This window comes from Stegastes partitus, unplaced genomic scaffold (genome assembly GCF_000690725.1).
Source record: "Stegastes partitus isolate 25-593 unplaced genomic scaffold, Stegastes_partitus-1.0.2 Scaffold665, whole genome shotgun sequence".
Taxonomy (NCBI): domain Eukaryota; kingdom Metazoa; phylum Chordata; class Actinopteri; family Pomacentridae; genus Stegastes; species Stegastes partitus.
Window position 1 is genome coordinate 289269 of NW_007578396.1, and position 26920 is coordinate 316188.

Below are 26920 nucleotides of genomic sequence, written 5' to 3' on the forward strand. Positions count from 1 at the left end.
GGATTAAGCGGTGTATAGATAATGGATGGACGGATGGATACTGTATACATTCTGATGGGGCTAATGGGAAGTCAGAACACATAAGTGGAGAGGTGGAGAAGATCAGAAAATGCAACTGGTGGGGCAGATGGGAGCAGCTATTCTAAAATGGCAAGAGAGCTAATGTACTGGACAACAGGCAAGCAGAACAGAATAAACAACAAACTGTGAACAATGACAGAAATCTTGTCCTTAATTTGGGGCCACTAGAACAGTTTACAGGCTTCTCACTAAGAAAGTGATTGACAAACCAAAAGAAATGGAAACAATTCCAAAAAAAATATAGAACTGTCTAACTGTAACTCTGTCACTCACTATATATGACAAAGTTTTGTAAAAGGGCACCAATATCTTATTATCACCATATGAACTGCAGTAAAAGCAAACAACATTTAAACTGTCTTACTAAATGGGGAAGAGGCAGCGTTCTGTTAGGTGACGTGCCCAAAACAGTCCTAATAGAACACTCAATGAATCACTGTGTTGCAATGACAGTCACTAAGAAAGGTTCTCTTGAACTCAGAGTCAGGACTCCAGTGGTAAACACCACTGTGTGCAACTATGTCTTCTGGATAAAACAGCTGAGGCCATATGAGGTGAATGAGTAGGAAACTGATCCACAAACCTAGAGCTCCTTGGTGTAAGGACTACTGTAGCCCACTTCTGTGTCACTTGTGAAGTGTCCTGGATACATTCCAGACTTGTGATCTCCTTCAGAATGCCTCTGTACCTCTAAATGACTTTCATTTGCGCCAAATACAAAGACTGTTTAAAAAAACATACTTTAAAAGAATAAACTTAGAACTCTAGTAATAATGCTTTGAATACAGTACATTTTATTGATAAAAGATAGAACAATTTTCATTCACAAGTTTACTAGGTACACCATGCAATTATCCAGTGTTTTGTCTTCCTTTTGCCTATCTGTAGGGTGGACAATATATTAGAAGCACCTCTCAGCACCATCCATGAACCACCTTTTCTAAAAACTGAACATCAAAACCTTGATTTAGGTCAAACTTACTGCAAAACTGTTGTGAAAAAAGTTTATCAGTGTGCCTGTGTCACTCTTATACAAAAAGAAAAAAAAAAAGTCATATCACCTGCATGTTTGTATAAAGTATAGTTTTTGATTTGTTCAGAATTCAAGGATAATGGTTAAAAATATTTGAAGTGTTGTAGAGGTTTTACAGAGACCTGGCAAACGAGTATGTGTAATTTAACACTTATTTTAAGTAGTTGTTCACTGTGTTGGGGAGTTTGAAAGGGGTGGCAATTCATTTTACCATCCTAAGTCTATATTTTAAACCAAGGTCATTATATTTGGTCAAGCTAGCACCAAGGTTTCCGTTTTCGATTTAGTCTTTTACAAGAACTAAGCCTTTTTCATCCTGTATCTACTAATCAAATGAAACTTGGGGGGAGACAGGCATCCAGACACACTCAGTGACAACACAGGAGTATTTTCATATAACTGACTGTCTCATGCAGCTGTAAAATGACAGCTAACTCTAGCTTATGAAAGCCTTGGGCAGCTCCAGCAGTATTACATCTACAGCCCTGACATCAGACAGTCCTGCAGGTTGTCAGCGGATATATCTGCAGAGAAGACAGCACATGTAACAAAATGAATCAGATCCAGAGTCGACTGTGTCTGTTTTCTTCTCCTGCTGCTCACAAAACATCACCTCATTCATCTCTATGGCACAATGCCTTAGAACCCACTGAGTAACACTAACCTCACCTCCTCTGGTTGAACAATGTAAGAGACAAAGAGCAAGACTCCATATATCTCTTGGTTCCTCTATATTTGTGAGAAATATTACTTTATGTATATACTTTATGTATGAGCATACAATGTGATATAGTCACTGAGGTTTACGTTGTATATTAGTGTTAGTGAGTGAGAATATATTCATATAGTTGTGTGCATGGAACATGGATTCTGTCCAGGTTCTCTGGCTTCCTCCCTCCCACAGTCCAACGACATGTTGAGGTTAATTGGTGATTTTAAGGTGTTCGTAGGTGTGAATGTGAGTGTGCTTGGTTGTTCGTCTCTATGTGGCCCTGTGATAGACTGGTGACCTGTCCAGGGTGTCCCCTCCTTTCACCCTGAGTCAGCTGGGATAGACTCCAGTCTCCTTCAGAGGATAAAGCGGTGTATAGATAATGAATGGATGGATGTACAGTTATGTGCATGTAATGTACACTTGTGTGTGATGATATCCACAGGTTTGCATTTGTATGTTTGATGTATGTTTGAGCATGGTATTCAGTTAATAAACTAAGTCTGCTAGAAGTTATTTGAAAAAAGAATATATGACTTGAAGTACAATGTTGCTGTAATTACACTTCCTTATTTAACATAGCTGGAAAGTTGGAAATTCAAATTCAGAGTTTCAAATCCTGCATTAAACTACATTTTTAACTTTGTTCTGGTCTATGCATTATGATGTAGCTTAATGTAGAGGGGTGGATGAGTGTATTATAAGAACCCATAGGCACCCCTGGGTGTTCCTGATTGACCATAGGGGAAACAGCTGTGGCCCCTGGCTCTTTCATCTAAAAGCAACCTCACATACAAACACACACACACACACACACACACACACACAAACACACACACACTACTTAGAGTGACGTGACATTTAGCCACATTAAGGGTTATTCTTATCCCCGTGGACTCCCTATGGGGTTGACTTACCTCTTGACAAACAGTCTGTAGCCTCCACTCTGCTTGCACATATATTAGATCAGCATACATATGTGTCTATATATTTGTGTTTGAAAGTAAGTGGGGGGTATGAGTGTTTGTGGGATTGTGTTGGTGGCATTTTTAATCCCTCACAGTTACTTTATTACTTGGGTAAAAATGCCAAGCGGGGATTTAACAGAGACTTAGTCCTCAACCATCCACATGAGACACTGTAAAAATGAAAAATGGCAAACTGAGTAGGATGTTTTTGATATGAGGAGCTTGGTGTGTTAACCTTTCTGCCAAAGGCACATGACACAAAGATGACAAAGAGAGGTATATTTTTAAAGAGGGGAAGAGCAGAGTAACTTTTGCAGAGACAACAGGACCAATTTACTTCAGTGCAGCTTAAAATTCATCGGAAGTTGTCCCCATTTCTGGGCCAAACACAAAGTTGTAGCAATTAGATGGCAGGAGCACGGACAAACATCATTAATGTGATTCAGCATGCATCAGAATGTGTCCTACAAGATAGATGGGAATAATCTCTCAACAGCCTGAGCTGTTTCTGACCTGCATTCTGCATTTGGAACAAAAAATTGCACCAACAGTTTCTAATAACTCTGGTCTTACAAGAAAAGAGGAAGGCCATATTATGTGTGTTCTGCTTTAAAGATTTAGTTTGATTTCAAATGCTGCCTCTTTAAGAAGTGTTTTTTTGTGATTTTTTATTTTTATTTTTTATTTTTTTTTCGCCTTCAATGTAAGCATATAGTGCTGAACCCAGAAATAACTGAGATTGTAGTTAGTAAATGTTATGATAGGTTATGATAGTAAATTGCGACCCTATTTCCCACTAGGGAAGATGGGGATAAGTAAGTAAGTAAGTATGATAGTAAATTAGTACTTAATGTACCTAAAAAATCTTTCAATTTCAGGTTTAAAATAACACCACAATTACGGTGGGAGCAATAAAAAAGTATTGGACTGTGCTAGTTATACTGTGACACTTGTGCTTTACAGCAGCTGAACTGACAAAAAGTGACAAGTACAGCGTATTAATAAATGTTAAAATATTGTGTAGAAGTAGCAAAAATAAAGTGAAATTATCACGTCAGCAAACAAGTCAGTAAGTCACACAGTTATAATGCAGATCTTTGCAGATGTTTTGTTAACATTAGCTATCATACCAAACTAAATATATCTGTATCTGGAGAAACAGGAATCAAGATCCACAATGTCTCCTCTAAATGAGATCAATCTTAGTTTCATTTTCAGCATGCCAAATACAGACTGACCTTCTGTGGACTGATAGTGAGCCACAACCCCACAAACCTTAAGGAAGCTGTTACTCCGTGATGTTTGATGCATAATCACAAGCTGGAAGGTACTGCTGTTATAATCATTCTACACTAAGGCCCAGACTGAGGAGATCACACAAAAGCATTGCATTTAAGATTTTTTGCTTTGTTTTTAAGTATGTGTCATTGCTACTTTCACTGTCAGTATAAATGTTTTGAGCGCTGCTCTGCCACCACAGTAATCATAGTATTCCTGTAAAAAAAACAAAAACATATAAGCACTGGCTGCACTAAACCGGCAGATTAGTCTGTTGACCAAACCTACAGTTTTTTTCAGGAATACAAAGCTGACTAATGGGGAAGACAGAAATACATATTTGAAATATATGCAGTTGTGATCAAAAGTCTGCATTCACTTTTAAAGGTCATGTGTATCATGGCAGTCTTGAGTTTCCAATGACTCCTATAACTCTAATTTTCCATGTTGGTTCATTGAAACTTTTGTGACAGTCAACTGGAATAATTGGTTACATCCCACCCATCCATTATCTATACGCCGCTTAATCCTCACTGGGGTCGCGGAAAGGCTGGAGTCTATCCCAGCTGATTCAGGGTGAAGGCAGGGGACACCCTGGACAGGTCACCAGTCCATCACAGGACTACACTTAGAGACAGACAACCAAGCACACCTACGGACAATTTAGAATCACCAATTAACCTCAACATGTTTTTGGACTGTGTGGGAGGAAGCCGGAGAACCCCGAGAGAATCCACGTGGCACGGGGAGAACATGCAAACTCCACGCAGAAAGACCCCGGGTGTTCTCCCTGAGATGTGAATCGGTGACCGTCTTGCTGCGAGGCAGCGATGCTAACCACCAAGCCACCTTGCAGCCCATAATTGGTTACATTCAAATCAAAAAGTCGCATCACAGTTCCTTGTTGCTTCTTGCTTAATTTTACCACAGAAATGAACAAAGTTTCAATAAACACTAAGAAAGCTGTAAAATATAAATATTCCTTTTGAGGAAGTAACCGTTTTCTGAATATTCCTTTAAGACTAGAACTTATGCCCCGGTCTGCTTCACCACACAAAAATCTGTTTTGGTGCTTTCAACAGGGGAAATGAAACTCAGCCACATGAGCAATTCAGCAAATTGAAATTGCTTATTCAAAAAAACTTTAGTATTTTGTTCTGATTATAATCATTTATTTTCTGTGACTTTTTGAATGAGGCAATTTGGACACAGGTTTGGGAACAGGGTGTAGTGTCAAGACAGCACAAGTGTACTATGAGCTCTGTGGCACATAAAATGCCCAAGTTGCTTTTCCCAGGAGGGGGTAATGCAGCATAAAATGTATGCATGGCTCCCTTTTGTTACAAACACCATGCTAATCCATTTTACCCCCTCTCCTTATGCCCCCTGTAATAAAAGTTACTGACAGATTAAGAGTTAGTGTGTCTGCCTGTGTGTGTGGAGAGCATCAAATTGCATTACAACCTGCCTCTCAACAGCCAGGTTTCTTGAGGGGTGAAGTGGGGTTACCATGGTTATGACAGAGGTGGTCCCATCCATGCCAGAACAGAAAGAGATGTAAGGAGAGAGGAGCATTTTGCAGTCGTTGGCGGGTTTAATTTGATCAGTTTAGAGCTGGCTGGCAGGCTTACTGACTGGTGCCTTGACCCAGGGTTAAGAGAGAGAGAAAAGAAGGGGGACAGTGGCAGACCAACATAGAGGAGAGTTTAAACTTGATTTATGACACTGGTGCTGGTATAATTTGTACCTTTGTGTAAGTAGTTTATTGGTGCAGGCCAGAGTCCACAGATAGAGATGCAGCTCAGCTGACTTCTTGAACTGTCCATGTTTAAGTATTATATAATATAATTAAGTACATTCTATTCTATTCTATTCTATTCTATTCTACCAAAGCTAACCCCAGGCAGGCCATGTGAAGACACAGCGAGGTAACGGCCTGTGTACAGTATACCAAGATAGCACTTCAGTCTGCTCTAGATAACTACATCCTGTTTCTATTCACCAGCAGGACTCATAGGAAGCTTAATAGGGAATGCTGCAAAAATAGTGGGCAAAACAAAATAATAATCAGCAGACTGGGTCTTACCCTCACTGTGACCGCAATATGAAGCCCCATATTATAGCTCAGTGGTTGACTTGAATAAAATAAAAGTGCATTGATGGTCTGTGGGTTTTCCAATGAGTTTTCTAAATATGTTTTGCTGAACTACAACATGCAAAAAGGATATTTTGTACAGCAGGAATGTTTATTCATAGTAGATTCTCCAGAGAGATCGCACACCAACAGTGACAGTTCCTGATTGGATTAGTTTAAAAAGCTAGAGAGTTGGTTGGTGTGAAAGCAAGCTTAAGCTTTAATTAATATTTCCTTATTTAATTAAACATAGTATTTTGCAAAATAAATCTGCCACGGTGAAGTGAAACTTTGCCCAGACTTGAGATTCCTATTGCCATATTGCTTTAATATCCTGTTGGTTAATATGTGTAGGCATGAACAGTTTGGTGTAAAATTATTATTATTAGTAGTAGTAGTAGTAGTAGTATTATTATTAGTAGTAGTAGTAGTAGTAGTAGTACTAGTAGTAGTATTTTAAATGTGTCCAGTCCAGCATCATAGCAAGCAGAATGATGATCTGGCTGCTGTGTTATGCTGAACAGATTTACTTTGCCAAGGGAAGCTTCATGAATATAAGGCCCCTGTTGATAGTCTGATTTGTATTGATTTATTTATGTATTCATTCTATTTTATTTCATTCATTTATTTTGAATGCTTGCTTATTACTGAATTGAATGTAATATTGCTGGACCTGAAAGAGGAAAAAAGAAAAGTGTACAGTTTTTACAGTGAGAGAGAGAGAGTGAAAGGAAAGTAGAAGAAAACAGATACGCCACAGTTTACCAACTGCTACACCTGTACACACACACCAGAAATGATCTTATGACTCTCAGTAAATTGTTAAAAAGGAATTTAACATGTTGTCTTGTTGGTAGAGATGTTTACTGTCTCATTTCTACAGGTGGAATAATTTTTGTTTTCAGACAAATTCCTCTTTAAATTGTATTTATACATATCAGTAAGCACTACTGACCAGGTGCAGTGATTCCATATTGAGTCCCAGTTACCAGGTGAAACCAATTCTGACTTCTGGATCTGACTGAAGAGTGGGACGTCCTGCCCATTGACACCATCAACAAGCTTGTGGACAGTATGCCACAGTGTCAGAACGCATTGATCCATGTCAGGGGTGGCCATATTAGTGACTGATTGACATTTGAAAGAGTAATATTGGACATTCTTGTGCAAGAAAGCCCCTCAAATGTGTGTTTCCTGTTAAAGGAACCAAGGTTGAAAAATGAAACAAAACCCTATTGTTCAATACCTTCAGTTTAGTTCAATCCTGAATACAGAGTTTGCAAAAGTTAACTGTGGACACATTTTTACTGTGATGTGTATTGTATGTATATTGTGATATCAGTAAAGTTTTGAGAAGATATACACTTCATCTATCAAGAATAAATTACATTGTCACAATTATTTCATGAGAAGAGGTTAAAAAAATGTTATTCCAACTGTATGGGCAACAGTGCAGTAACAATTTATATTATCCTTCATCGGAAGGAAATGCAGGGACAATTTAAAAAAGAAAAATAAATAAATGGATGATTCAGATGATCCCCTGTGCATGATGAAAATGACAAAGCAGTCTTCAAACAAGCTGGCTGTGAATATTTTTACTGCATTTTAGAGACCATTTTCACAGAAGCATTAAGAAGGGAATCCTAAGAACCTACGAGAAAAGAAACCTAATAGCTGTTTGAGATTAGCATTTTTTATTTATTTTCAGGGCATAATTCAAATGACGAGAGGCATTTCAGTGGGTTTTTAAGTCACATCTCATTGTGGGGCTCCTTGGCAGGCAATTTATGTCCTTTTGTCCATGGAATGAGGCGGCACTAAGACACAACAAGATCTATGTCATATGTCACAAGTTTTGAAAACCTTTCCTATTTTTAGGGATCTCGACAAAGCCATAAAGTTTTATAAGAAAGCTTCTCTTCTCTTTTGGTGAACATCAGTCCCTGACAGAGGCACTTGTTTATCTGCACTTGCATTGTGCTAAAAATAGATCCAGTTAAATTCCTTGTGGAGTAATAACTTTACATATCTTCTCAGTCGCTACCCCAGGCCTGCTGCCAACATTTGCTGAAGAGGAAATGGGTAAATGCAACCAGGATCAGAATAAGCAAAGACCTGTTCTTTTACAATTATGTGTGTTTTGCTGTGCTTGTTCAACCAAGTAAAAATTCCAGCCCCCATATGCGCACGCACGCACACACACGCACACACACACACACACACACCCACACACACACACACACACGCACACACACACACACACACACGCACACACACACACTCACACACACACTGCTGGTTTCTGAGCTTGCCCAGAGACCAACTATGAGTGACACACACAAAACTGCTTTACAGAATAAAGCATTACTGAAATAAAGATGAGGTAAGGTCTCTTGACACTAGAATAGATAATAATAGATTATTTTTTTAAAGCACCTGGAAATAACACCTTTTAAAATTAGCCATCACTGTGAGTGACACCAGAAAACTAGTTGATATTTGTAGGAATCCATCTGCAATGAATGAATCATTTTGAGATAGGAGAGATTAGACCATACATTTTATAATCTCTCACTGATTTTTGTTTGTTTGTTTGTTTATTGTTTTTTTTTACTTATGCATTCAATGATTTTAGGATTTCGTAGCGATAGCATTAAAAATTAAACCTAACTGATCTTCTGAGAGGAAATGTTATTTGACATGATTGTTATTGTAACCATGATGACAAAGGTCCTCATTTTAAGCCAAACCCTGATCCCACAGGGTGGTGCATGAACCAAAGGCAGAAAACAGTTGTGTCATATTTCTGCTTTATATTTCTCTTAACTCTCCTGCTCTGCCTCCTGCATTTTCTGTCTCACTACACAGTCCTCTCAAATTAACATGAAAATAAATAGCATATAAATATATAAATGTAATCCGAGTATTTTTCCCCACAAGATGCTAAGAGGAGATGAAGTTTCTTTTCTCCAGCTGGTTGGAACTACTGGCTCTGAGTTTGTTTAATACCTGCAGCATCAAACAGCAGCAGGATCCATATGTGTGTCTCCAAACAGAGAGAGCTGTGAGCATTTACACACAGAGCAACAGTAGTAACTTGGTTAATTAGGTTGAACTTAAATTATCCAGCTATGAAGAAAAAGCCTATCAGGATCTAACAGCAACAGCGAACATTTCTTCACTTCAGGCAGGTGACACAGTCACACAGTCAGTTTATCAGCTGCTGTTTAATATTTTGTCAGTGGTCCTCAGGGGGAGTCCTGAACTTTCAGTTTTACTGTTTAAGAAATCAGAAATGAACTGGGCTGTCAGTTATTTGAACAGTTTGATCAGCTGTTATTAGTGTCTTTAGTCGGTTATTGCAATATTATGCACCATCCATCACTTGGTGTGTTGACTATAGTCAATACATCGTGTGGACAGTCTGTGTGAATGCAGCTGCGAGGAACATTAACAGATAAATTGCCTATATGGGAAAAGGTCTGAATGACAGTATGTTGTCACTTTTACAAATTGGATAACCCAGCTTTATTTCATATGGTATGACTGACAGTGTTTCAGACTGATCAACATAACACTGTCCCAGCATGTTCCAGCGGTGCACAAGTTCAAATGCGCAATAGTACAGGGTACAAGGAAGGGGACTAGGAGGGAAAGAGGTTAGTAGGAACAAAAGGGATGGTAAGTCTGGCAACTATCTAAGTATGCTAACAAGGTAAATATCAACAATCTCTCTCCATTACCACAGACTGCACCTCTAGAGCTTATTTCCACCATAGGTACGGCACAGCTGATGCTATTAAGATAACTTCATGTGAAGTGCTTGTCAAATCCTATTTAAAACAGAATCCAAGAATAAGGAGAGAGAATTTCTTGATCGATTGGAAGTAGGTTGAAACAACATAATCAGTTCAGCAGCAAACATTTACAAGAGTCTCTGTGAAAACAACAGTAGCCTAAACATATACGATACTCTGATTATTTTTGGGCTAAAATAATTTCCTTTATTCATGGCTTAAGCACAATGTTGTCCTAACTACAGTAACAGAGTAGCCATACCTCACTGACTGTAAATGGCTGTTGTTAACTGGCAGGCCTTTCAGTCTACACACTACCTGCTTTGTAAATATTGTACTCCTATGGGACTCACATACTAGAAAATAACACACACAGGGATAATGTGTGTGCTTCTATATGCATCACATTACTCATTTCAGCCATTAAAGCAACAATGTTCCAGGATTAATCAAAGGCATACAGTGCAGCGATAATGCCATAAGGATGACAATGGCAGTTAGGACTAGGACACTGGTACAGAGAGTTCCTGCTGAGCATTGGCCAAAGTGCCATATCACAGGAAAAATTAATTCCATCCCCTTATGGCTGATGTTAAAATCCAGTAAGAGGTTCTCAACAACTGCTAAATCCAACATCCGAGTGGCATGATTCATCAACAATGTTTGACTTGTTTTGGCTGCTCAAGTTTCATACCTTTAAATCCACATCAGAAAATATCAGGGGCTTAAACCCCGCCCATGTCGTGAGTCCACCGGCATCAACTACTGCCCCTCTGGGCATAGCCAAGATCTAACCACCTTAATCTTGCTCCAGCTCCGAAAGTTCTTGCACCCGACCAAAATCCCTCCAAAATCCAGGTGCTACCTGCCATCCAGCTTCCGGGTTTGAGTCTGCTGTCTCCGCCCACCACAGTGGCAGCACAGCCGATCCACTGAAACACTGTGACTCCTGCAGCTCCAGCGCCCTCTGCCAGTGTGGCCCTTTTCCTCCAGCTGCAGCTTTGAGCGGTCACCTCTGGAGCCACATACTGGTAGGTAATAACATCAAACTAGTTTAATTCAGTTCATCTGAAACTCTCTTTGGTTTCATCGACATTTCAGTTATTTTCAAGATTATGATTCAAGGCTATTATAGAATTGCAATGACTGTGTTGAAGGTAGCTTTTGAAGTCTGTAGAGATAAAACTTGTATTAGTGCGGTATTGTAAGGTTGATCATTGGCTTATCAGCTCTTCATGACCAAGTGGCTCAAAGCACCAACAGTCCAGTCCTCTGTGCCCTCTTTCTTTATCTATGCAACCACAGATCATGCCTTTGTACAAATTAAAGTGCCCAGGTAGGAAAAGCAGGATCCACAGGTGCTTTCTAATAACCCTTCCACTTCCTCCCAGTGGTATTGGTTCGGAGTTCACTAAAAAGAGAAATTATATTTTGTCGTCAGACTGAATTTGATGTTGTTGTGCAATAAAAAGAAAAAAGTGTCATATTAATCTCCATAGTCATCAATGAGTCACGTGCAATCATCCGAGCTATAACATCTTACGGCCATATTGAAAATAGTTAGGTTAATCTCCAAAATCAATAATACTTAATAATACTACAATAATAATAAAAATTGATTCATTTGTCTACATATTAGTACTCTTAGCTATATTAATGAAGATAATATACTTGTATATTTAATAATACTTTAGTATCTTAACAATTATATTAAATGAGGTGGGCTAATGTCCTAAATGAATAATGTTGTCAGGACCCTCGGCCCAGCCTCAACCTCATTCCCGGCCTAGCCCTCTCCTTCTCTTCCCTCTCGCTCAGCTTTGCTCACCTGCTCTCTCCTAATCTCCTGTGATTCCAGTCCTATATGCAGTGTGTGTGTAATGATCACAGGGATTGGAGACAGCTGTGGGGATTGACTCACCTGTGTACGATCACCCAGACCTTTAAAAGCCCAGTTTATCCCTCCACTCCTAGCTAGACCATAGACATGGAAACTGTTTTCCCTGCCGGTCCCCGACCTGTCTCCTGCCTGCCTTCTCCAAGCCGCTGCCGCCTGACCACCCTGCACTGGCGACAAACTAGCTGCCCTGATCCTCCCCGCAGTTTGCATGTACCTGTCGCTGGTCAGCTCCGGCTTGTGTCGATGATTTTTTGTGACCATGATTTCCCGAGCCTGCCTGCTCCTCTCGTTTCATTCCCCAATCCCTGTGAGTGGCCCCGTTTTGATAGTGCAGCTTTTTTATGTTAGTTAAAGTTTCTTGGGTATTTGTAGTTTGGCTCCTTTTTTTTTTTTTTTAATTGGGTTTGGTTTGCTCCTGTTCTGTTTTCCCCACCTGCTTAGCTCTCTGATTCCAAATGAGTTTGTGTTGCTTTCTTTGTTATCAAAACCTTTTACATATTTAAAATCTGTCCCCACCTGCTCTTGTCTCCACACCTGGGTTCCCCACACCCACCATGACAAATACCACCAGCCTTAGTATGGTCAGATAAAGTCGTTTGATAAATATATATATTATCATCTGATGCTGCTCCCTCTGCTGGCTTTGGGGGTCTTCTTTAATAACCGATGATTTGCAGATGAATGGCTAAAGGAATTCTTATTCTTGTCTACCACTCTATGACAATTATATTACTTCACTATTAATGAATGTCTTTAGTTTATATGTTGTTGGTTGTCATTAATGTAACATGTAATTGCTAAAAAGGTTTGGAAATGTAAAATTCCCTGGTGAAGCATCTTCTCTGAACCCCAGTGTATTTTAAACTCCACGTCTGTACTTGGTAATGCATGATGCAAGGAGGTAGTGGCATAATGTTGCAATGCAGCTTTTCATATTGTTTACTGTTTGAGGAAGTGCAGCAATGAATGTTGCATGAGCGATAGAATATGTCAGGCTGCTGATGCTACAACACAAACACTGGACTTTAACTTATAGTGACTTGTGTTTGGTAAAAGATTTATTGATATTTCTTGTACTGCTCATCTCAGTTTCACTTTGTAGCTACATGCTGAAAACCTAAGCTGTGTCTACCCAGAAGGTTGACAGCATGTTAGCAAACCAGCAATTGTAGTTGGTCTTTTGGCAGTGCCATATAGTTCAATGCACAGTCCTTGTGAGTGGAACATAAGACATAGGGGAATAAAGGGACAATGCACCTCTGGTCACATTTCATTAAAATGTTAGTCTTTGTACCACCTGTGTACACAGCTGGATATGAGCAAAACTCTTCCATTAGATGCCTGGAAGATGGACAACTGAAAAAAGCAGTTAAAGCATTCTCTGTGAGGCAAAATCTCCATCTTGCGAGCAAATTTCTATATGGACTCACATCAGTTTAAATCTATTGCACATACCCTGTCACGGCTCCAGATGACCTTTTTAAATCGGCACCTGACTTTTTCATTGAGGTGCACCAAAAAAATTTTGACGTATATTTTCATTCCACAGTACACATTATGTAAATGATTGCACACAGGAATAAAAGTGCTCCCAGCCATTCTTTGGCTGCACTCCTATAGAATGCATAATGTTTTATTGCATCTCAGTGTTTCCCACAAGGTGAGGATGTACATCTGGTGTTGGGTGCCACAGCATGACTGATGTGCATATAGAGACTCGTGTAGAGTGAAACCCAAGTTGATTTCTAAAGCTAAAATTGACTGAATGTCTCATATACATGAGCAGATACGTAGACAAGCCTCTGGTCTGTAGTCAGTAACCACAGTGCTGCAATTCAGATTGTGATCAATAACCCTGCAGCTGGTATGAAATATGTAACGTAGATCAAACAGTCTGACACAGAGACAAAAACCTAATAAGTGACATTTAGACTAAGTATTGCGAGAGCAGATTTTAACAGGCCTGCTATAAAGGTCATCTGCTGTCAGTATGGGTATCGTGGAGAAATCGCATTAGATTAGAAATTTTTAGTGAGATTACAAATCACAAGCTGCCAATGACAAGTTGCTATGAAAGCACGAAAAAATCTCTCACATCTTCACTGAGATCTTAAAACAGCTTTAGCTCTGGTGTATGTGTTGAAATGTCCATAAAGAACGACAGTATATACATGTATGTCTATCTATCCCTGAAGAGTTCATTTGCAAAAACAGATAGCTCCATATTCACAAACCTTCAGAAAAGCCACTTTTCCATTGTCTATCTGAGACAATATCAATCAAACTTAAGTTATGTCTATTTTTGTCATGTCATTTCTGAGTCAAATTGACTCAACTTCACTTTGATTGATTTTTTTTTGATATTGTCATGGTGATGGTGGCGTGTATAGACGCAATGGCCCCTTCAGGAGACAACGAAAGTGAACGCTTTGAGTGTCTTTTCTATCCCAGATGTTCATTCCGCAAAACTTGCGGCTGGGAGACTGTGCTGGGCGTCAGGACAGTGAACAGCGCTGGAATTGTGGTGATCAGTTGTGATTTGGACATATTACACCAGCATGGAGTCCAATCAGAGACTACACTGGCAGTTACCCGAGAGAGAAGGAAGTGCAAACGGTGTGAACGTAAACAAAAGAGGGGGAAGAGAGCCGGGATTCATGTTAGGCTAAAGACTAACCCCTCCAGACCAGCAGGACCGTCGCTCCTACTCTCCAATGTCTGCTCCCTCGACAACAAGCTGGTCGAGCTACATTTGCTGGGAGAAACCCTCAGAGAGTGGAGGGACTGCTGTGTGTCTGCTTTAACAGAACCATGGCTCCATGACAACATCCCAGACGAACATACAGCTGGAGGGGACGACACTATTCTGAGCGGACAGACAGACAGACAGCTAGCTCTGGGCAGCATCTGCGGCTTTACCATCGTCACATCATCGTGTGTGTTTTTGTGTCCCTGAAGACCTACCAGGACCTGAAGAGATTCGCCATGTTCAACAAGATGGTGGCACGCATGGACGTAGCGCCCCCTTCAGGAGACAGTGAGAGTGAACGTTTAGTGTCTTATCCCAGACGTGCATTCTGCAAAACTTACTTATTAAATGATCCTGAAAAAATGCTCTCCCATCTTGCCTTTACAACTGTGTATGTACAGCAAAATGACAATAAACTTGATTTGATATCTACACATACGGTGTGTGTGTGTGTGTGTGTGTATATATATATATGTTTATATATATATACACACACACACACACACACACACACACACACACACAGTCATGGAAAAAATTATGTGACTACCCTTTTTATCTTTAATTTCTTGTCCATTTTAATGCCTGGTACGACTAAAGATACATTTGTTTGGACAAATATAATGATTACAACAAAAATAGCTCATACGAGTTTAATTTAAGGTCTGATATCTAGACATTTTCTATGGTTTTCTTGATAATAACCAAAATCACCTAAGTTCTTACATCAATAGCTGTGGCACTGCACTGCCAAAAACAGTGGTTTTAGGCATTCCATGTTTTCTTTTCTGTCTGTTTTAGTCACACAGGAGTTAGTACTTGATTGCATAACCATTGTTTCTGATGACTGCAGCCATGCGTTTTGGCATGCTCTCCACCAGCTTCTGACATTGTTCTGCTGTCACAGCATTCCATTCCTGTTGTACAAATTCGGACAAATTTGCTTTGTTTTTTGGATTTGTGGTTCTCCATTTTGCGTTTGATGATTTTCCACAGGTTTTCAGTTGGATTTAGATCTGGTGATTGAGCAGGCCATGGCGTGATTTGAATGTTCTGGTTCTCCATCCAGACTTTAACTGACCTTGCCGTGTGGCATGGGGCATTGTCTTGTTGGAACATCCAGTCATTCGAGGAAGGAAAGAGTTTTCCAGCTGATAGAAGAAGACTGTTTTCAGGAGTAGCCCTGTACATGACCTGGTTCATTCACCCTTCATACAATTGCATTTGCATTATATACATACAGTACAGTATGTTTATATAGTCCTACTGACATACTGCCCTCAAAAGACCCCTTAGAGGCTTAGGGCTTAAATGCATCTTCCACAAACATGCTTGAAAAAGTCTTATCCTCTGTAAAACAACAGATGTACACAGTGCCTATAGCATCATCATGATGCCAGTCTTTAAGCAAATAGTGAAGAATTTAAGTGTCTTTTTTTTTTTCACAGGTTCTACCCTTACAGACGCTCCTGAGGCTATTAAAACATACATCACACAGAGTAAGACATACACTCACGATACCTTTCCATATCTCACAAAAATGCACGCAGGACACACAACAATACATACATACATGTAGACAGACAGTCCAAACACTTGGCTGGAATGGCACTCGAGTGTGTGCAGAGTTATAATCTCACAATCATAAAGCAAAATGCCAGCCAAGAAGCAGCATTTATGAGCAACCCACAGTAAGTGAGTGATACATACACACACACACACACACATTCACACCACAGACCACAGAGTAACTGCATGGTGTTTTGTCTACAGTATGTGTCACCTCAAAAATAAGCTCTAGAGCTAAGAGCCATTAGGCCACAGCCACAGTTTTTCCTTTTAACTCCCACTAGAAAGCCAGTTTCACATCATCCACTCAATAGCTAGTCTGTCCCTGTGCCTCAGTTGGCTGTGGACACATCCATCCATGTCAGGCAACCTCTGACCACAGTGCCTTGTCATATTTTATAAGCAGTTGTTGGCAAGTAAACAGTATTCTAAGAACCATAAAGGCCCTTGTCTGTGTGCCTAAAAGGTTTGTCGAAATACTTTTTACATGTCATTGTCAATACTAAAACATCAATGGATCAAAATGTCAGACACTGAGTTCACTTAAAACATTTCACCTGAACGTCAAGCAGGAATAATGCTAACAAATGATATTATCACAAAAACGTAGAAAAATGAACCTCAACACTGGAGTGGGTTCAGACAAGTCTCTGGCTGTACTTAAGTGGGCCGACCAAGGCCTAGACCTAAACAACTCAACACAACATCTGTGGAGACACCTCAAAATGGAAGCTCACAGACACTTGTTTTTTTTTTAGTGTAAAAGTGTGATTCATTTTTTTAAAGTAAAAATACTATAACATCTTAGCCTGCTAGCTGTCTGTTGTGTGTGTGCACTGAAAAAAAATCTGGTGTTTTTTGACACAGTGGCTCAAGTGGAGACACAAGTTTTCATTCTTTAATTATTAGAGACTAAAATGTGAACAGAGTGAAAAATTTAGCAGGCTCTTAGGCATTAAAAAAACGTAAAGGAGACTTATTATTGCACTTACATTCATCAGGTGGACATAAACACAACCTCAAATGCTGGATATCTAATTAAGGAATTATTGGGTAACAAATAAGCTTGCAACATCTTTAGAAGGTGAAAATGTATCACTATTATCCTGAGTGCTTCAGGAGATTACAACTTTTTGGTTCTTCATGTCCAGTTGCTTTCTACTGAAGCTTGTACCATTTCCTGGACTTCGGTGAGTGAAACTTTACACATATATGCCAGTACTGAGTGTACAACTTGTTCTACTGCCCCAAAGTAGCCAAAACATGAAATAACACAACTGTAACAAAACATGAGGGCGTGACGATAAAGAATATGTAATAATTCTTTCTTGGCTACAATTATTTTAATTACAGCTGAAATTAATCTTTGATTAATTCAGATTGTGAAGTTAAAACCTAATATAGAAAGAGAAGACTGTGGTAGCTGTGTTAATATCAAGCATGCACAGGCCACATTTCTGCCGTTTCTCTTTATATATGGCTGCTATTGATCTTAAGCTTGCTTGCATCCATCTTCTTGTATTACATTTTAAAATCCTTTTCACATAGACAGGATAGAAGTGAACGCCTCGATTGAAATGCAGCTGATCCAGAGGCATGTATTTATGACTCTGCAGAAGCCCTCCTGTATTCTAGCAAGACCTGAGGAAAATAATACAAGCATTACTCACTGAGTATCTCACACCCCTCCAATGCTGGTAAAGATAATGACTGAACACTAGTCCTGTAACCGACTTGTTGTTCTTATCCTTGTCGTCCAAGTATCGTATCAAGGCTGCAAGATAAAGTGCGGCTTTTAGTCTAAGACTTTTTCCTCGGCTCCGATAGACAGGAGACAGTGTTAAAAGACTCAAAGGCAGGAAAGACTAGTGCAGAGAATATAAAACATGCAAAGAAGAAAACAGCCTTGGTTAAGTCAGAACCAGAGAGAGAGAGAGACAGAAATATAGCCTCAGATAAAGCTGTTGTTGCTAGCTGCCCTGCTGTCATGTCTTCTACCTGCGTCACGTTCTCTATTTGTGGCTCAAACCTCTGTCAGACAATAACCAGGAACTGGCGTCAGAGCTTTGAAAGCCTGACATGTCAACATTTTGGAGCTTTTCAACACCGTTACTCACACACTGTGCCTTGATGTTGAATTTATATAACCTAGGCCCAATCACACCTAAAATAAAACAGTAAGCTTAGACAGAGTCAGTTCTGAGTCAACTCCCTCTCTCTTGCTGGGATAGCAAATACACAGAATGTAATTTCACTGGTTTTCATGTTGTAACTGTCTCTGGTTTAAATATTAATCAGATCTGAGGGTGGCTTGGTAGAAGCAGATGATAAAGATATCCAGGAACATTCCCATTACATTTCCAGCAATGCAAATTAACACATACACACACAGCAGACATGAACAGTGTGGTGAGCCAGTGTTCATCGATGCCTTGGTTTATTCTGAATGACATTCTGATTGTCACGACTGTGATATTGCATTTCTTTACCTCAGGGGGTTAACCAAGTATTTAACAGGAATTCATGAGGTTGTTCTGTTTTGTTTTTTTTAAACACTGAAAAAAATTTAAAAAAAATAAAAAATAAAAAACACTGTATATGTATTGTATATGCAAGGTCTCACAGACCTCTGCATCCACCTAGAATTAAGAAACATTTTAATTGCAATTAGGGATTGAATGGTTTTACAGATTAGCGAGGCATATGTGCAGACTTGTCTGACAAGTTTTATGGTTGTCAGGTCAGGGGAATACATAATACACTCCTGGGTATACGACAATGTTTAAAGCTAAGATTTGGTAACACGTTAAGTGACTTACATAGTTTGTATCTCTGCGTATCAGTGCTCATATAGCTCGACTATTATTACAAGCTAAATTCACTTGTGATAATATGATTACATTCAGATTTATTGAAAGCATATACACTGTGCAAGCACAAAATGCATTGAAACAAAGGTATTGCAGTGCCTGGTATCTACATTACAAAGGTCTGGGGCCAGGGCAGCTTGCTCGCAGTAGTTCTGGATATAAGGATGCACTCAGCTGTAGCTTCTGAGCAGGAAGAGACAGAATTAGGTGTATACATAACAGAGATTTAATTAAGCCAGACCACCTCCAAACATGGTTAAGCTGGGGAGTTTCAATTAAGATTGGAAATTGATTCTGCATGCATTCAAATCTTGCTCAACATATTTTTATGCCCCCAGATAGGATCACAGGTTAATACAAGAAGCATATGAGACCTTCCTCTTATACCCGTTTATAAAAAGTTGGAGAAAAATGTGATGCACTGTTGTGAAGTTACTGACCTCTGATCTATTTTCCACTTGTCAGCAGACCCAGAGTTTATAGCAGGAAACTACACTGTCAGCAGAACTAGGACTGTTAATAACCTTTGATAGAGAATCAGAAGCTGCATCTATATATCAAGCATTATTTTCCATTTGCCCACCACCAGAAAAAAAAAAAGAAAAAGAAAAGCCTGACATCCACCAGTGGGGGCTTGTGTTTACAGCCCAACATCATGCAGGGCGATTGGCATTTGACAGAGAACACCAAGACTGGCAGATTCACCAAGATTGGCAGAGCATGATTAACCATCCTAGTGAAAAAAATACAGGAAGCAGCACTGCTGACACTTTTCATCCGCTACCAAAGAAGCAACAACTGGGACGTGCATCAGTTTGCAAATTCAGCTCAAACAGCCCATACCTTAGTGAAGAAGTAGATCAGAAAGCCTACAATCCTCAGGCTGTTGTTTAGCCTGTAGCTTCTAATCTACTCTAAGGGACAACATCTGCTACTCACACAAACATTAAACACACTACATGAGGCTTCAATTGTGTGTCCATGCAGCATTTGTATGTGCATATTTGTGAACATACATAAAGAAGTATACATACATTCCATATTTGTGTTTTGCACTTGTCAAAAACACAATCTAAATGTTCTTTTAACACCTCAACAGGACAATTCATAATACAGATGTGAAGCACTTCCTGACCATCAAAATTCTAAACACAAGTTTGAAACCTGTTATCACTCCCTAACTGACTGACAGGTGCTTACACAGCAATAACACAAGGCAGCGCATGAAATCAGCCAAATTTAACAAATTCATGTTTTTTCCTCAAAAAAAAAAATCCTCGGTAAAGCAGGGTTCTTTTTTCAAACATTAACATAAAGGCAACTTGTATCTGAAGCGCTAATGTGATGTATACAAGCCAAAAAACACATCAAGCACAGATCACATCAGTACACCTTAAAGATTACATAAATGCTCACAGTCGCAGAGCAGCACATTAAAATATATTACAATATAAACTAACAAGACCACTACCGTTTATAAAGCAAACAAGAACTTTTGGCAGCACATTGCAGAGCAGGTCAGCACAGACTTTGACAGCATGAAGGCGGCACCACAGAGCCTCTTTGAGTTTAGTTCGCAGAACCACTACAGTTGCAATCATGGCATTTCATTTATTGAGTTACTCAAATTTTCTTGGCTTTATAAAAGCTGAACAATAACATAACATGCAACATGATATCTAAGGAAATGACTGAGAAAACTGAAAAAAAACAAATGTTGATGTGACATAGCTGGGCTTTGGTGAAAAATCAATCAGAAAAATCAAATTTATCATTTCTCTTGCAATGACTCTCAATGTTGAGGAAATCTCTTCTGGCCAGGACAGAGTACTCCTTGCTGTTACTCTGTTAGAAACTGAACAGGAGTAACATGTGCATCTGATTCAGCACAGGCAAGAGAACAGCGGGATGAGAGGTTTCATTGAATCACTATCTTTCAATGATTTCATTCACTGGATTAAGTAAATTCATCCCCACCAATACATTCTATAACTAGAATTTCAGTTTCTGTGTCACCTATCACAATTCTATGTATCTTAGTCCAATTCTACTGTTCCCCTTTAGACCTTTGTTTTCTGTGACAATCAACAAGCAACCCTAATGACCTAAAGGTGGCTGGTCTCTAACCAGTGGGCTGTATTGTAGTGCAGATATTTCTAACCTTAAAGTTTAAGCCAAAAACATCTTGGTTATTTTTAGGAACGATAAGAATTTGATTTGAAACAGAGGATGTGATAATAAAGAGCAGTCAAGGTTATGGAATAGTCATATTAAAAAGAAACAGAAGTTTGATTCAAAATGGGTAGCAGTCCTCTGTTTCAAGGTTCCATTTTTTGTTAATCCCATCCATCCACTCCAACCTCTTTCCAACACAGACGCTGTGGTTCTACAAGCAAGTCATCTCACTCCCTTCTGGACTCCTGTCATAATCTACAGTGACCAGAGGGCGCTGTCACAATAAAACATAAGCGAGCTGCTTACATGAACAACCCATGGGATCGTTTAGTTTTGTAGAAGCTATTATCAGCATCAGCTTCGGGTCAGTTCTAAATGTTAGCATCAATTTTTGCAAACTTATAGTGGTCCAGCAACAGAAAAAAGAAAAAAAAATGCATGACTGACCTGGTCGTCGTATCTGTAGGTTAGAAACTGATCCTCTGTGGCATCCTCCATGAAGCTGCCCTGAGGTGAGAGGGCAAACTCTGGCAGGAACACTGCCGCCTGGGACTGACTCTCTGAACACTGACAACACACACACACACACAGAATTTCAGTGAGTCAGTATCCTGCTGAAGTACTTGGTAATACAATTAGAGTCAGATCATAATCACACATACATATGTACTGTTGAGTTGGTGGCCCGTTGGTATCATGGGCTACAAATCTCATCTTAGTTACTTCCAAGTAAATTTTGTGAACTTTTTTTAATCATGAAAACTGAGGAGTTGGTGGTTGATTTCAGGAGGAACAGGACCACTCAGAACCAAATATTAGTTTCTTAGGGGAACAGAGGTGGACATTGTCAAAGATTTCAAGTACCTCAGTGTCCACACACACAATAAAAACACAGAGGCTCTGTACAAGAAAGGTCAGAGCTGAATGCTTTTTTTCTCAGGAGACTGAGATCTTTCAACGTCTGCAGAACCATGACGCAGATTTTTTGTTACTCGGGGTTGGCCAGCATCATCTTTAGTGTGCTGGGGCAGCAGGGTGATGGTAACAGACCCAACAAGCTGATCAGGAAAGCTGGATATGTCCCAAGAGTGGAGCTGACGTATTTGGTGGAGGTGTCAGAGAGGAGGATGCTGGGAAACTACTCAGTGTCATGATCCCTGCCTCTGCCTGTTTTGCTGACAGCCTCTCCTCCTCCTTTCCCTCTCTCCTTCTGTCTGTGTGTATTTGACTGAGCTGCTGTCAAATCAGGGCAGCTCTGGTGGTAGAGCAAGTTGTCCTGTAACCGCAAGGTTGGCGGTTCCATCCCCCAACCTGGGCACTGAACCTGCAGCACCTTGCATGGCAGCTCTGTCACCATTGGTGTATAAATGTGTGTGTGTGTGTGTGTGAATGATGAATGAGACACACAATGTAAAGCACTTTGAGTACCACTAAGGTAGAAAAGTGCTATATGAGTGCAGATCATTTACTCAGCAGCAAGTGACCACCTTGCTCACCTGCCACCAATTAGCACTCCTCTCTGTAAAACTATGGTTCACACAATCACTCTTTGCCACACCGTACATCTAAATTTGTTGACATTACTAGACAACTGTGTAGAAACCGATTGCCTTAAACCATTTGGGTTTTGACACAAGTAGAAACTAAACATCTCAAGTTGTCTTAACATAAAACCTTAAATGCATGCTGGAGACAAAACAAGTTTAGTAGTCCTTTTTTGAAATCATCAGTTCACAAAAACTAGAACTACGTTCTGTAAAATTAATTATTTTAGGTTAAGTATATTAAAAACATCAGAGACGTGCGGTGAGGTTCATGGCTGGTGAGGTACTGACTTCATCAGAATCAGATTTACAAATATTTCATTCTACAGAGTAGCTTATTTCCCATTTGATTGGCAGCAGTTTACGGGTTATATTTCATATCTGCACTCTTTACGCACACAAACTGTAGCCCGTTATTGTGGTCTGACCTCAACCTTTAAATGAAGTCCATGTGCCACTCCTACTGGACAAAAACATCTGTTACTTTCTGGTAAATGTCTTCCTTATCTTCTTTCAGTTTAAAAAGTTTCTCTGTCCCAATGAAGATCACTTCCAGGGAAGAAAACTGGCCTTGATCAGTCCTGTTCTGGCTGGATGTTTTGGGTCTTTTCAGAGCTGAGAATGACCGCTCCACCAACGCTGTAGTAGCTGGCACAGTGAGCATTGGCTGGAGCAACTCTGTCGCCTCAGGAACAGTTAGAGTAAGATCCTTCTTGGCCAAAAAGCTGAGAAGCTGTCCAGGAGATTTACATTCATCCCTCACCATTTGTGAGCTATACATTCCAATGAGATTGGCCTTTAGTCTGACAACATCAAAGAACTGGGCATATTTTGACAGGCTCTGCAGTTTCGTGTCATCAAAATGTTGTGACATTTCACAGAATTTTGCGTAATCCACCAAACCAAGGAAAACAAGCTCATCGAAACCTGGCCTTCATTTGATCACTGACGTCGTCCAGAATGTTACAGAACACTTGTCTCCGTTCATCTCTAGCCAATTGTCTGTTTCCACACTCTGTCAGTGCACCGCATTTCTACTCAAATCGGTCGTAGAAACTGTCAAACTCCAGTCTCATGCGCTCAATAACTGCAATGGTATCACGCATGCAAGACAGTACCCAATGCCAATCACCTTGTTCTGCAGCATTCTAAAAAGTGCGTTGGTTTCATTGAAAACGCCCTCATATGCAGTTATGAGAAAGCATGTCGATGCTTTGACAACCACAGGCTTTTGACATCCTGCTGCCATCACCAGCATGTCATTATCCCAGCTGTCAGGATGTTCCATAATGATACGAAATATGGCACGCAGATCATTTTGGTGCATGCTTATTGTCTGCTGCAGCCTCGAGTTAGAGGACCATCTTGTAGGCGCTGCTCTGGCTAAACGCCGCTTGACAAATCATCCAATAAGTGAGTGCGCTTTGTGAACTTGCTGAAAAATGTCCCTATTCCTTCAGCTGTTTTAAAAAACGTGCGACACTTTGCTGAATGAAATAGCACCAGGTTCAGCTTGTGTGCGCAACAGTGGGTAAACACAGCCTCAGGCACTTTTTCTTTAATTTTAGCCTGCACCCCACTGAGCTCTGATGCCATTACAGCAGCCCCATCATAAGTCTGAGCTTCAAGCTTATCAACACAGCCATACTTCTCCAACACTCTCAGGACATACTCAGCAATGGCAGGGACTCGTCTGTCCGCACTTACATCATTGAAGCCCAAAAACGTCTCATTCACCTCACACTTTGCTTCAGTTTTAGTCACATAGCGCAATATGACAGAGATCTAAGCTCTGTTTGTGACACCTGTGCTCTCGTCTACTTCAACAGCAACAAATAGGGCTACACTGATCGCCTTTTTAATATAATTTCTAACGACATCGCCGACTGCTTCAATTCAATCATTTGTATTCTATTTTACAAGCCAGAAAATACAGTGGATGGCTCCAAATGTCTCGCGAGCCTGTCATCTTTCTCAGCAAAAGTATGTGAAAGTTCAACATACTTGCCACGATTAGTAGAGTCGATACTGTCGTCATTTCCAAGAAATGCCAGCTGCTGTTTGGTGAGAAATCTCTTGGTTCTCCTTTACCCTTGCATTGTGGACATTGATGTTGAGTCGCCGCTGTTCATCCAAAGTCAAGTCTATCCTGGATGTTTTTAGTGCAGTCTGGCTTCGAATGTGAGTGGTTGACCGCTCATGTTTTATAAGGCTTCTTTGAAAATTCTTCAAGTCACAAAATCCTACCTGAGACCAGATATTGTCACAGGTTGAGAAAAGAATTCAGGGAAAGTAGAAAAGGTGGTTTTTAGCTGGACATCCACACAGCCAGTCATTTAGTGTATACCACTCCGTTTGAAAAGAGCGGGGAATCTTCTGTCCCGTAGTCTGAAGCAAACCTTTTCAGCTCCAGCGTTGGTCTTCCTTTAATTATTATCTCCTGCTTCGAGTGAAAGTCCATTTTACAAATTCTTTAAGCTTGGAAATGTAGTCCTCCATGTTGAAAATCAGGCAAGGCGAGAGAGAAAAAAACACTAACGGATCGCTGCACTTGACTTGCTAATTGTATATTTTACCCAGCTTGCTGTCACCTGCTCTGCAGCCGCAAAGTCACAAGAAGAATGTGTGGGATCACGAGTACCCCCTGCCATGAGGCAAGAGAACTGCCTGCCTCACCTAGAACCTCTTCTCAACCATTTTATGAGCAAGTAATTGTGCAATCCAAGGTGAGGCTCAGCTCGCTGCTGCCTCACCGCGCTTCACTTCCAAGCATTTGAATGGGAAATTGTGAAAATTCAGCAATTTTAAATAAAAAATAATCAAAATTGGTGAGGCTAAATTAAATTTGACTTTATAGTACAAATCACCGGATAAATACAACCTGCCTCTGCTGACCGCACGTCATTGGAAAACATACATGATACATCACATAACATTTTCTATGACTACTTAAAATCATTAGTTATCATTTTCATATACGTAATGTTTTCTCTTGTCAATTAATTCTATGACTTTCATTTTAAAATTTGTATTTAATACATTCCACTGCAACAAAATGAAAAGGTAAGAAATTAAACAAAATCTGAGCATTTCAATTTATTTTATTGCTGACAAAACAATGCAAGTTAACACTCAAATATACTGCAGAAATAACACATTTGTCAACTGACAGACAAGTACAAACAGGCTTAATCATCAGACTCCTTGCAACATAAGAGCACAATCATTCTTATTTAATAATCATCAACATTAGACAATGTAGTGTAGTCATGGGAGAATCAGACAAAAATGAGGAGGCATGAATTGGTTATGACTGCTGGAGTAGATTAAACAAACAGCTCACCTGAAAAAGTTGGATAGGCAAGTTTTCCTTGTGTCATTTTTTTAACCGTTTGAGCTCCACAAACGAACACGTGTCCAGCCTCATTGTACTGCAGTGTTGGGAGATAAGAGAGGTGATGGTATCGTCAGAAAATCCTCAAACTCCAAATAAAATATGTGCTCACAGGTTGTAGCAAAGACAGGAACTGTCAAATAATGACAAAAATTCAACAATATGAGTTATGAATATGAGTTTGAAATAATCCAACAAACAAAGCAGTCACTTACAAAGAATATTTTGTAGAAGTCTGTGGGTTTGTCACCAAGAATCGTAAGCCTTCTGAGCACCAGTTTTAAAATTTGAGTTGGTTCTTTAGTCTTTTATAGAGTAAAATGACAACACAAGTTACATTGTTGATTGTATTGCAAAAACAATACAGCAGCACTTTCTGCGACATGATGTCATTACATTGGTTGTGAAAAACAATGTAATGCTAGTGTATGATGAACATGAACCAACCTTGGTCTGTTGTGAAAGCTGCATCAACAGATGTCCAATGTTCCCAGTCGATACTTTCGTAAAATTCCTGTTTGAGATTTTTGCCCACAATCCCGTTTAACGCCATGTAAACCTGAAAAGTACAGCATATCATGTCTCCAGACGAAATAATACTGTGGGTTGGGGCACCAGTGTGAGGTGAGCAATCACAACTGACTGCACTTCATCTGGGACTCTGTATTTGTTGGGTTCTCTGTTAAAAATGTGTAAGGTCTTCATGTTACTAT

At 39.8% G+C, this 26920-nt stretch overlaps 1 protein-coding gene across 1 annotated transcript in view; it reads right to left on the reverse strand.

Annotated features, from left to right (window-relative positions):
• The window catches only part of adamtsl3 (ADAMTS-like 3), a 202290-nt gene that overhangs the window by 135536 nt on the left and 39834 nt on the right, over positions 1-26920 (reverse strand). The window contains exon 3 of the mRNA XM_008290290.1: positions 21717-21836. Coding sequence (XP_008288512.1) covers positions 21717-21836 — 120 coding nt within the window. The remainder of the gene's footprint in view (positions 1-21716; positions 21837-26920) is intronic.